This window comes from Jatropha curcas, chromosome 7, assembly GCF_041381405.1.
Source record: "Jatropha curcas cultivar XTBG-Jc1 chromosome 7, XTBG_Jcur_1.0, whole genome shotgun sequence".
NCBI lineage: Eukaryota > Viridiplantae > Streptophyta > Magnoliopsida > Malpighiales > Euphorbiaceae > Jatropha > Jatropha curcas.
In genome coordinates this window covers 28,395,213-28,407,367 of record NC_143157.1, presented here as the reverse complement: position 1 = coordinate 28,407,367, position 12,155 = coordinate 28,395,213, and the positions used below count along the sequence as shown (strand labels likewise).

At 35.4% G+C, this 12,155-nt stretch overlaps 3 protein-coding genes across 13 annotated transcripts; 2 read left to right on the top strand and 1 right to left on the bottom strand.

Moving 5' to 3' along the window:
* Window positions 1-101: 101 nt before the first annotated feature.
* Window positions 102-3,826, bottom strand: LOC105631929 (pfkB-like carbohydrate kinase family protein). 9 transcript variants are annotated; one of them, XM_089723879.1, is made up of 13 exons: window positions 3,670-3,825; window positions 3,244-3,526; window positions 3,066-3,142; window positions 2,854-2,958; window positions 2,629-2,778; window positions 2,206-2,268; window positions 1,912-2,075; window positions 1,496-1,557; window positions 1,185-1,251; window positions 817-882; window positions 592-720; window positions 371-437; window positions 102-279 (listed from the first exon to the last, which is right to left on the bottom strand). In XM_089723879.1, exons 2-12 carry the CDS (start codon window positions 3,500-3,502, stop codon window positions 410-412), a joined length of 1,170 nt encoding a protein of 389 aa, XP_089580005.1. In that variant the 5' UTR covers window positions 3,503-3,526; window positions 3,670-3,825; the 3' UTR covers window positions 102-279; window positions 371-409. The 9 variants fall into 9 exon arrangements, with proteins under 9 accessions (XP_089580005.1, XP_089580012.1, XP_089580007.1 ...); XM_089723886.1 differs by having other exon boundaries at window positions 102-497; window positions 2,629-2,743; window positions 2,849-2,958; XM_089723881.1 differs by having other exon boundaries at window positions 102-437; window positions 2,629-2,743; window positions 2,849-2,958.
* A 92-nt stretch (window positions 3,827-3,918) lies between these two features.
* On the top strand, window positions 3,919-5,854 carry LOC149495133 (uncharacterized). 2 transcript variants are annotated; one of them, XM_089723888.1, is made up of 3 exons: window positions 3,919-4,168; window positions 4,253-4,723; window positions 5,587-5,854. In XM_089723888.1, exons 1-2 carry the CDS (start codon window positions 4,148-4,150, stop codon window positions 4,718-4,720), a joined length of 489 nt encoding a protein of 162 aa, XP_089580014.1. In that variant the 5' UTR covers window positions 3,919-4,147; the 3' UTR covers window positions 4,721-4,723; window positions 5,587-5,854. The 2 variants fall into 2 exon arrangements, with proteins under 2 accessions (XP_089580014.1, XP_089580013.1); XM_089723887.1 differs by lacking the exon at window positions 5,587-5,854 and having other exon boundaries at window positions 4,253-4,885.
* A 2,200-nt stretch (window positions 5,855-8,054) lies between these two features.
* LOC105631931 (protein trichome birefringence-like 10) lies at window positions 8,055-11,707 on the top strand. Of its 2 annotated transcripts, none has more exons than XM_012214158.4 (4): window positions 8,055-9,143; window positions 9,889-10,317; window positions 10,570-10,728; window positions 10,948-11,707. In XM_012214158.4, the coding sequence occupies exons 1-4, from the start codon at window positions 8,695-8,697 to the stop codon at window positions 11,294-11,296; spliced, it is 1,386 nt and encodes a 461-aa protein (XP_012069548.1). In that variant the 5' UTR covers window positions 8,055-8,694; the 3' UTR covers window positions 11,297-11,707. The 2 variants fall into 2 exon arrangements, with proteins under 2 accessions (XP_012069548.1, XP_012069549.1); XM_012214159.4 differs by having other exon boundaries at window positions 8,061-9,143; window positions 9,928-10,317.
* Window positions 11,708-12,155: the final 448 nt, after the last annotated feature.

The following is a 12,155-nucleotide window of genomic DNA, read 5'->3' as shown; positions in this document are numbered from 1 at the left end:
ATACTTACAGCTGGATGAACCAGATATATTTTGGGGTATTGAAGCGATGAAATGTCAATCTGCTTTTACTCAAAAGCATTGTTGAAACATGAAATCTGCAGTAGCAATAAAAACATTCCTGCTCCACTCATTTTGTATGTCACTTTTTACAGAAATTTTAAGGGCTAGATAGAAACTCAAGTTTTATTCCTTACAGATAGATGACTTCAGTTGCTATCAGGGAGAAGAAAGTTCAGACTGGACCGTGAACTTGATTAAAGCGTTCAGCTTGAATAATCACTGCCATTTAACATATGGACAAACCATCAAATTACCCTCTGCAGTATAGATTGCGGATAATGTAAGAGTTTAATTATAAAACCCAACAGACTTGTGGAAGAGCATAGAATCTATGCCAATACCAACAGCATCAACAGGTGGGACAAATATCCTCCAAACTGCGAGAAATAAGGACAGCGTAACAATGGTTAAATTAAACTGGACAAATATCCTCCAAACTGCGAGAAATAAGGACAGTGTAACAATGGTTAGATTTTTAATTTTCTCTCTTTTTTTTCAACAGAAGTCGTGTCCAGGACTCAGAATGACTACCTCCTTCCCAAGCAGTCAATGATGTCACCCGTTAAAGTTGACCTTTTCCTACCCTCAAAAGCAAGTGATGCAGCCTTCCTCAACAAAGCAGACCCAGCAATGCATCCTAACACTGTAGGATTTGTTGGACTGCACCAATTATGAAAGAAGCATTGAGTCCTCAAACACAGTTGAAAAAGTAGGAGTACAGAAATTTATGGATTGTCACAGAGAATGGAGAGCAACCTGATACTCAAATTCCCTTTGGCACCTGAGATACAATGGCGTGCCCATGATACAAATACAGCCACACTGGCACCAAGAGAAAGGATGCATCATAAATATTCAGTTGAAAATGATCATACATATTTTGATTTCAAAACTGAATGCTAGGCAAGAATGCATCAAATTCTGAAACAGTTATTTCGGGAAAAATGTAATCATAGAATAGACAAGGCACCATATTATGAGAAAAATGTAATCAGATGGGCCAAGGAAAGTATAGCACTCCAAAGAAGTAACTATGAGTGGAAAACACTGAGGAAGAGGAACAAACCAAAAAACAGGAGCAAATATTTATGCCTGGAAAGAAAAAAGATAATACAATCAATTACCTTCCAGAAAGGATATCACCCTGGCCCCCGCAACGCCTAGGAGAACCATAGACGCTAACTGATTTGACTGCATAAATATACAAATAATTAATGCCAAACTAACCATGATGCTTCAAAAGCCTAAAAGAAAAAAAATGGTAACTTAATTTGATTGGGAGAGCAGGGTAAATGATAAATTAGAATTCAAAACTTAAATCTTACAAAAAAAATATCAAATACTGTTCGAGCAACTTAGCAAACTAGCATGTGAATATCTAAAAACTAGAAAACACAAAATACTTGTGTTGATAGTCATATCAGTTATTGCATACCTATCTCACCATCACTGATAAGATCAGATCTTCCTTTTCGTAAGATGGTGATACCACCAATCCTGACCAATAGAGATACTGTATATTAAAAAGTTGAAACAACCTAGAATTGAACAACAAAAACCTTGCATTCTCAGTAGCATGATAAACTCCAAGAAGAGTACTAGATGCAGAGAACAGAATAGTCAAATAGAGTTTTGCAACAGCAAACAGTTGAGTTCATTTCTATCAAATTTCTATTAGCATAATAGTCAACCACATTAATCTACACTCGATTCACACTAGCTAACTAAACACTCACATAGGTCAAAGAAAACCTAATTCAGATCCTTTAAGGCCAAATTTCAACTATTCATCCACCATGAGAATGAGAAACAACAAACCTAAATTTCAAGAAATTCCATAAATAAATTTACCTTTTGGCAAGAGAGAGTAGTTGCTCGTGAGCATCTTGATGATTCACTTCACAATTTAGAACTTTATGAACCAGGCGCTTGTACTCGTTCACATTTGGGGTTAGGACAGCTAAGGGATAACCACTAACAAGATCAAGACTGTTTGTTACAAGAAAGAGCCCATCCTGGGAAATATTCATTTCATCAGCACATAGTAGCATAGGCAAATGCCGGCTGTAAAGGGTGCATATAATAATGAATGAAGGACACGTATTAAGAAGATCAAAATTGAAAGATGCCTCACTAATTACATACACCATCTACAATAATTGGAACATTTGACCGCCTTGCTTGCTTCATAATTTCACTGACACAATCCTGTAGATAATAAGCAACTATAAAAGTATTGCCAGATTACATGATAAACTGGGAGTGGAAAGGTCAGTGGAAAAGAACTTCCAATGCAGAAGGAAAAAACTGAAACATTCAAGCAAGATGGAACTCAAGAAAGTGACAAAATATGAAAACAGAAGCTAAAGAAACAAACATAATTTTATTAAAAGAATGGTGGAGAATACAATAACACGCTAACAATGTAATGTCCTCCACCAAAGGTACTAGGAACAATCATTACTTATGACTACATGCCTCTTGCAAAAAACTCGGTTAGAGATAGAGAAATGAAGACACAGGCATGTTGCATATATACATTGGAAACTAGAGTAAGAAAAAACTTACCAGAAGAAATGGGTCCCTTCCAAGGCCTGGACCAACAACAAGACAATCAAATCTTTCCATCCATTTATCAACCTCGGCAACAACCTTATCTGACATGTATTTTTTGTCCCCATCCCTAGAAGCATGTGGTTCTCCATAAAAATCAGCATTCTGCTCAGCAACAATGGCTATATAACACAACGAATAAGGATACATATCCAATGATAATAAAGAAAAATACCCAACATTATAAGATTCTTCCAAAATAGGGTGAACAATCAACTCAGGACTATAACTTTTGATTACTGGAGCAGCATCTTTGGTACAAAATACGTGGGACAAATCTGCACCCTGCGAAGGAAAAAAAATAAAGTAATCATATTATCCAAATCAGAATATGATTAGATAAAATTCAAAAGGAAGAATTCAATTAAAATGAAAGGATAGCAGGCACTAACAATTTTCAACGCTGAAATAGCAGCAAAATAAGGAGCACCAGTGTACTCCCGACACCCACCAATAACAGCAACTTTCCCTGAAAAAAGAAATTCAGAGCATTTCAAATGACAACCCATAATTACAGTGTACAAATGATAGGATGATAAAACAGAGGAGGCAAATTTCCAAGGGGGTTACCTGCCTGGCCTTTATGTCTAGTTGGGTCAAGAATTGGAGTAATTGCTCTCAAAATGTTCTCAGCATCAGCCTCCAAATTGGTTCCACCCAAAGATTTTGTTTCTTCCATCCTATTCTCAGTGCCGTAATTACTATGACCTCCAACTCCGAGCGACCTCATAAGGAAGTGCTGCCTTCTCAACACAGCCGATGAAGCTGCCTTGCAATTTGTTGCGATATTTAGTGAGTTCAGCTGATTCAAGCCATGTCTTGTTAACATCACAAAACCAATCCACTGCAATCCCTTCAAATTAAAAAAAAAAAAAAAAAAAAAAAAAAAAATCAAAACTTTCTTTCAAAGAGTTGAACCTAGAAATCATTGAATAACAATAGACATACATTAGACCAAGAAAATTTCCAATTTGATAAAAGGAATCCAAAATTTACCTGTCAAAATAACGCCAATATCAAAGAAATGCCCACAGAATTGATCCGTCTGAAAATTAAGAAGAAAAGTAGATATATTTGTCTAAAGGAGTACGAGCTCATTAGATTTGTGCCGTTTGATACATCAATCTATTGGCAGATCCTTAGTCAGCACCGAATGGGCAAAAGTCAAAGCTTTATGAAACGACGTCGCTCAAGGTAAGTCTTTTCCTTTTTTTTTTTTTTTTTATAGAAATTGAGTGAAAACTGAAAACTCAAAAATGAAGAAGATGGGGATCGTTTAGGTTTGCAGAGAAGAGGGAACAGACCATGAACCCAATCACGAAGTTGAACGCGATAAGATCAGGTATAGTGGTGATCGGTGCCCTAGCTTTCGGTTATCTAACCTTAGAGATTGGGTTCAAGCCCTTTCTTCTTAAAGCGCAACAGCATCAACAACAACAACAACAAGAATCCGACCGTACAGAAAACGTACACCATGAGTAGCAGTATTGTCAAGGTTGGCTTAATTTTCAATTGATTTGTGTCTAATTACATTCTTTAATGAGAAATTTATGTAGATTAAAGAATTATTTTGTAATAGATTGATGAAAATGAACGAGACATTGAAGAAGAAAATTGGTGGGAACTTTGGGATCGAAGGCGAGGAACGGCAGTGGCTCAAGTTCTTTGTTATGCTGTTCATGCCATTTGTATGCTCCGTGTGTATTACCACGTGCAATGTACTGAGCCTGAAATGTCAAGAAAAGAGAGGAAACGGAAGGCTCGTACATGGGAGAAGCAATTGAAGAGTGTCAAAGAAGCAATTAAGGATGTTTCAGAGGCAATTAAAGAGGGAAATGCTATTATTGAGAAAGCTCGCAAACGTATTTACACTGAAAGAGAGATTTATGCAGAGCTTGTGAAGATAGGAGTTGAAAAGAATGTAAGGTTTGCAGCTTACACTTTCCTTACTAAAGATCCTACAAAAGTCAGGGCTTTTTTTGGTTACCCTGTTGATGAGCGTAAGGAATTCTTGATACAGATGATGTATGGCCCTGAGGATCCTTAATGGGTACGTGAGTTTGTTGGTGTAGCTTGACAATACTGCATTTTGTTTATTTTGGTTTGTTCAGTCTAATCTCTATGTTTTTGCTATTAGATTGGCAATTTGAACTTGTTACTTATGGTTCATCTATAGAATGACTCGACTGATATGATTATATTTTGCTATGAACTTTTTTCTTTGTTGGATTGGCTTGTTTTTTTCGCCTTAAAACACTTTGGTCTCTCTTTTACTATATAAAACTCGTAGTTAGTTATCTTGTGTTATCAGGGGGAGAAACTAGAGAGAGGAATAAAAATTTGTTCTCTTGTGTTCTCTTCTTCTCGCTTGCTTTGTGTATGCGGTTTTAAATAGATTGAGGAAACTATAGCAGCGATAAATTTGATTGTTTTGACTCTGAATTTTTAGGTTCTTGAATGAATATTATTTCAACTTGGTCGCCTCTCAACTGTGTGATTATATTTTTTTGTCCCAAACAGATTCTAATTTGTTTTGGCATGGTCTGCAGTGTAATCCAGAACAGTGTTCTTATTCTCAACATTAGGTTATCTTTAACAAATGGATTAGTTGCAAAACATCTTTATATGTTTTGCTTCAGTTTTAATAGAAGTTCATCATATGACATATGATGATGATGATGATGATGATGATGAAAGATACCCTTTTGCATTACTATTGCAATTGACAGATTTTAGTCAATTCGTTGGCTCAGCGGATGTTCTTTTTTCATGAGACTAATAGAGCATACAGTATAATTAGAGCTGGTTAGTGTAATCTTTAACGTTTCGAAATGTGCAGTTATAGTTTCTTATCACACTACTAGACTCGTTGAATGGCTAGGCCTAGTCTGATCCAATTGTTTTACACTACAGAGTGCAGCCCATTTTGGGGACTTGGACTTGGACTTGGACTTGGGTTGACAAATCCTAAACTAAGCCCATCAACAAGCGCAAGATCCAAAGTGTTAAGCAGGGAGTAATCGCATTTTATTTGTTCAATTCAGACAAATGAAAACAACTAAGCTAAACGTGGTATCTTGGAATTCCAAAACTATCGACCACCGACGACGACGGCATGTGTAATTTATGTGTAATGTCAAGATTTATTTTGAATTATTTATAATCTCAAGATTGAATCTTATGGATTAGTAACTTTGATACTCCATTTTTAAGCCATAAATTGGGACCTGGCGGCTTCGTTTTGCAGGACAGGGGCACGCCTCATGCCCCGATGGCATCCCAGCCAGACAAGCTACGTGCATATGCTATCTAGTCTAACATGCATTGTTCTTGCTTTGCATTTCTTATTGACAAACTCTATTTAAGCACTTCCGTTTTATATACTACATATATTAAGAATCCCTAACGTACAAAATTGGCCCCAGCACTAGAAGTTGAGTTGGTTAGAGTTCAAACTTGAGAACTTGTAATGAAATGATAAATATCATAGATTTTGACATTGTTTTAATAATGGTAAGAAAAAAAAAAAATCCATCGAAACATAAACAAATCTAAAAATTATTTAAAAGGACACCAAAAATAACTAAAAAAGAAGGTAAGTGATTAGATTATAATCTCCTCCTTCTACTCCATTGTGATGATAGTAGTATTTAATTGTAATGTCAACGAAATCATTTACAAAAGAAAAAAAAAATCTCCATCAACATCTTATATTTATACATCAATACACAGAAATTCACTTGATGCGAACATGATAAGGATTTATCATTTCCATATTATTGCATCTGCTGCTCTGCGTTGGAGATGTCCATATCCAAAATTCTCTCTTCCTACCACTAATTATGATGATGATGATAATAATAATAATAGTGGCAACTACCATTAAAGGATAACCATAATTCTTGCTGACCAGAAATAAAACAAATAGAAATGGAATGCCATTATTATTATTTAATTACAATCTTCAACGATTGAAGCAACAGCTAAGAGTTAGTGACATAAATCCGTGACACATTCAACTTCCTTGTCATGATTGCTCAATTGAAACCCTCCTTCCATTTTAAGCAGGCTCGCAAAATGTGCTCCACACCGCCCCCCCCTCGCAAAATCCATTTTTTTCTCTCTCTCTCTGTTTTTTTTTTTTTTTTTTTTTTTTTTTTGATTATTGACTCACAAAAAAGTCAACTCAATGTTGTGCTTCTGCAAGGGTTCATTTGTGTTATCGCTTATTTATATATATATCCATAATTGGTAGTTATAAATTGATTAATGTAAAACAAATAATTGTTATTAAGAATAATAGAAAATAAATATAATTTTTAAGTGGGAATTGGAGGCAGAATACCAAAATGAAAATTCATTAGAGAAAGTCCAAAACTCTAAATCTATAAACATATGCAGCAGAGTTCACCACCGCAAAAAGAGCTTATATAAGGCGTTATTCTTTCTTTCGTGCTTGGAGAGGAAGTTGACTCCAGCCACTAAACCATGAGAGGCAAGCATTTCGTTGATTTAGTTAAAAATCAATAGCAATATCTCTTTCTAAGTGGGAATTGATGAAGAAGACGAAATATATCTTTCAAAAGAAAAAATAATTAGAGAAAGACTTAGTCCAAAACTTCGTTCTGTCACAGTTTACTTCTTCTCGTGAATGTTTTTGCTTCCGTGCTTGATGGGAAAATTGACTCCAACTCCCAAGCCATTCTTTCTGCAGATGGATAAAGACCATTGTAAAATTGATTCCTATTTCTTACCAGTAAATTGTTTATGTACTTTTCATTTTATCTCCCAATTCATGGAATTGTAAAACTTGAAACATAGAATTTGAAACTTTAGTTAAATTTTCAAGTTTTAATCAGTGGAATGTTTGTTTTCGAGGACGAATTATTTCCTATCTCTCTCACTCTCTTTTTTAAAGGTGGAAATGTATGTTGCTTGTCAAATAATTAACTAGTTGGTTTATCGAACGAAAGAAAGTGACAAAAGGGTGTAGAAAGCTAAAATAGTAAATTAGGATTACAGAGCAACAAAAAATTAGCAGTTAATTGATTCTCCATTTTAGTACTTGTTCTTGTTGGGATTTGTATAGTAGCTGCAGAGTGCAGACCGCAATAGTCAGTAGCCAATTGCAAATTTTGATTTTACTATCCGTTGGGTATGTGATGTTGCTTTCCACGTAAGCCAGCCACTCACCACCAGCGGACTCAAAAGTCTCAAACCCACAACTCACTCGCTCACACGCCACCCATGTCTCCATCTCAACCCACGTTTCCCATAACCAAATCTATCATATCACTCTCTCAATTTAATATTATCATTTCACACTTGTGGAGATGATAAAATGATTAATTTTGTTTGGCTTATAATTTAATTAAAATCATTATTTTCTTTTCTGCTTCACCGTATCAAGCTTTAATGGAATGAGCACCAGCCATTAAACAGCAAGTTTCTAAATCACATGGTTAGATTAACATATGCATAAATACATATCATTTCTTAAGTTATTCGTTTATTGGCTTAATGGTTTTGGAAGTTGACAAATGAATCCTCGCTTTCCTAGCACCGTACCCAAAGCGCACAACTCTACTACAAAATCCAAAAAACTAAACCCCGCCTGGCCTTCTCTCTCTCTCTCTCTCGCTCTCTCTCTATCTCTCTTGCTCTGCAATGATATAAAGTGGCAGTACTAACGGGACAGACAGAAAAGAGAGAGTGTTTTTATAATTCTGCCATGAATGCTCCTTTGCTTCCTTGGCACCCATGATTCTCTCTCTTTGAGCCCTTTTTCTATTCATTACATTACATAACTGACCTACCAAGCAAAGAAGCTCCAGCTCTGTAACCGTAAACATATTTGCCATGTTCAGATTCCATTTTTCATGAATTATATTTTCCTTGCTAACTGTACTTCTCTTTGTACCATACTCTTCTTCTATTTGTCAAGTTCTATTCTCAATCTAAACTTGATCACCAGCGCCGCAAAGACCATACCTATATTTCAAAATCCTATCTTTACTTCAAATGTCTAAGAATCCATCTCAGCAAGACCATGAAACCATGGAAATTTTTGAAATTTTCAAGAAATTCAAGCGTTTGCGACTTTTTGAGCCATCTGTAGGGGTTTTGGCTTTCTTTTTGGTTATAGTTTGTGTGGTTTGCAGCTTCTTTTACTGGGATTTCAAGTCCGTAATAACTAAAGGGTATAGAGTTCCGGGTAAATCAGAGAGATTTATGTGGCTGCAGTTCAACGGGTCTAGTCCAAGGCCGAATAGAAGAGTCGAGTTTTTAGGAGAGAAGGGTGATGGGTGTGACGTGTTTGATGGTGAATGGGTGTGGGATGAGACTTATCCATTGTATCAGTCTAAAGATTGCAGCTTTTTGGATGAAGGGTTTAGGTGCTCTGAAAATGGTCGGCCCGATTTATTCTACACCAAATGGCGATGGCAACCCAAGCATTGCAATTTGCCCAGGTGGTTATTCATCTCGTATTCCTTCTTTGACTGTTTGTTTGATAGAAGTTAATAGAAGATTTTATATTTTTTATTGCAAGATAAATCATAATCATGAAAAGCCCGATTCATGTGTTACTCTAGCTTTTCATTCAAGACCCGGAATTTCTGGTTCGTATACTATACTACGTCTGCAAGCGATCAAATATAGCTACTCTTTTTTTCCCCAAATTCAATTTAGGACTTTTCTTCTGCCTTCCGGTTTTCTATTCCTCCTTAGAAGATCAACTGTAAGTTTTAGTAATTTATTGCTTCTAGGACAACAATAGGCAATTTTTATTTTAGTTTCTTTTTTTGAACTAAGAAATTTTGAATTAATAGTTGGTAACGGATAAGAGATAACTTTAGGTCCTCTCTTCCCTAATTTGTTGAAAGTTTTGTCTTTTCTTCAGATGCCAAGTCTAATAGGTTTATCCGTGAACTTTGGCATTTTGCATACATATGAGGAAGGAATTTTATCATTGTTTGTCCACTAGCAGTGTTCTAGGTCCCAATTTGCTTGGCTATTTAATTTAATTCAGAAATTTAAAAAATGGCACGTAAGTTATACTTGAAACTTGTAATTTGGCATGGATTTATCATTTTTGGGACTAACTTTTGTCACTGCTGATGGTGTATTGACGATATGGTAGTGATGATCTCTTTTTTTTTTTTTTTTTTTGTTCTTTCCTTCTTTGTTTCAACTCCATTTGGAATGTATTCAAAGTTGTAAGAAAACCTTTTTTTCGCTGACAAATATAAACAGATTTGATGCTAAAGTAATGTTGGAGAAGCTACGTAACAAACGGCTAGTGTTTGCTGGAGATTCGATTGGAAGAAATCAATGGGAGTCTCTCCTGTGCATATTGTCTTCTGCTGTTTCTAATAAGGACTCAATCTATGAAGTGAATGGCAGTCCAATTACCAAGCATAAAGGATTTTTAATATTCAGGTTTAAGGATTATAATTGTACTGTGGAGTACTACCGAGCTCCGTTTCTTGTATTGCAGAGCCGGCCTCCTGCTAATGTTCCAGGAAATGTTAGATTAACTCTAAAATTGGATCAAATGGATTGGAGCTCTAGCAAATGGAGTAATGCTGATGTGCTGGTCCTAAACATGGGGCATTGGTGGAATTATGAGAAAACGATAAGAGGGTAAATTGATCCTTTTATTCTTATTGATACTTTGACTCATTTGCTTTCTATAGATTTCATTTTCTGTTGTAGAAGCTTTTCCTTATCTGCTTTTTATGGTTATAACATTTCATTGGACAAAATTACTAAGAAATAAGTAATTGTTAAATGGGAGCCTAATTTTAATTCCATCACAATTGTTCTTTGTGGTCTCAATAAGGTGTTTGAGTATTTCTCATTGACTGACTTCCAATTTTTAAATTTGTTGCTCAGAGGAACTTACTTTCAAGAAGGGGCAGAAGTGAATTTGGAAATGAAGGTTGAAGAAGCATATAAGAGGTCCTTTGAGACTGTGGTTCAATGGATACATAATAAAGTTAATACAAGCAAGACCCAAGTTTTCTTCCGCACATATGCTCCTGTGCATTTCCGGTATATTGCTATAATTTTCCTTTTACTGCGCTTTTTGGTTTTTATTCTTGGGAGGCTATACATCCTTCTAGAATTTGTCAGATCTTGAAATTTAATTCCATTTGAAAGGGTTGAAATTCTTTGCAGTTGGCACAATATGTAAATGTATAAGCATCTTGTTTTTCTCCATTTGTTATATGCTTTCACTTGGGGATACCTAATAAATTGTATACCTCACAGAGGCGGAAATTGGAAGACGGGGGGAAGCTGCCACTTAGAGACGTTGCCGGAGCTTGGGTCATCATTGGTGCCACCTGAAACATGGACGCAATACAAAATAGTTGCTGATCTATTATCAGCTTACTCAAACCAGGTAATGAGATTCAGTGTATTGAATATAAGCAGCATGACTGCACAAAGAAAAGACGGCCATTCATCTGTATATTATCTGCATTCCAAACCCGCACCATTGCATCGGCAAGACTGCAGCCACTGGTGCCTGCCTGGAGTGCCTGATTCATGGAACGAGCTTCTTTATGCACAGTTACTAAAGCAAGAAGCCATGAGGACATATAGACCACAGTTTTGAACAAGAAAGTTCTTATTTATAGCCAGCATTGAAATAGGATTTACACTCTTAGAAATGATACTTTCCAACCAATGATAAATTGGGAAAAAGACCAGGTATACCGAGACTTTATCGATCTTTTTTTTTGCTTTTTTGTGGATAGAGAAATCAAAATTACAAAGGACTGGATGTTCTTGTCCTGGATAAAGGTAATTGATCAAAGAGAGGAGGGAAAATGTAGTGGCTAGTGGAAGTGTATATGCAGGAGGAGGTTTTGCAATAAAAGCAATATTGTGTAGCTAGAAGTATACTATACTAGTGCATAGGATTGTTGTGATTACAATCAAGTGGTGTAATTTCTTGGAGGAAAATGTAATTGGCAATTCTGTTTGTCAAATAATATAAATGAGAAGTAACTAAATTTCAATTTGATTTGGCAGTATAAAGCGTTTTCTTTGATCCATTTGGGCCTTGTTTCCGGGTGTTCGGCCCATGAATTAGAGTACATTCTTTGTTGGCGGACTTGAACTTTTTTATAGGAAATTGATGGGCTTAAACTTACTATGATATTTTGTTGGGAATTTTATGGTTTAGAATTTGTTTTTTTTTTTTATTTTTTTGATAATTTTTTTATACCTATGATGAAAAAAAAGAGAGAAAGCTTAATCCTTAACTTTAACTCCATGTTTGAGAAAATATATAAAATTAACAATTTAAACTTCTTGTATGATGGTTACAAAATATTAAACTCCACTATATCCTAAAAGAAATAAAATAAAATTTGACTGCCATTTAATAATTAAATTATTCTCTAAGAAATAAAAAATAATTTAATAAATTTTTATGACGAAAACAAAATAGATAAATATAGGCAATGCTT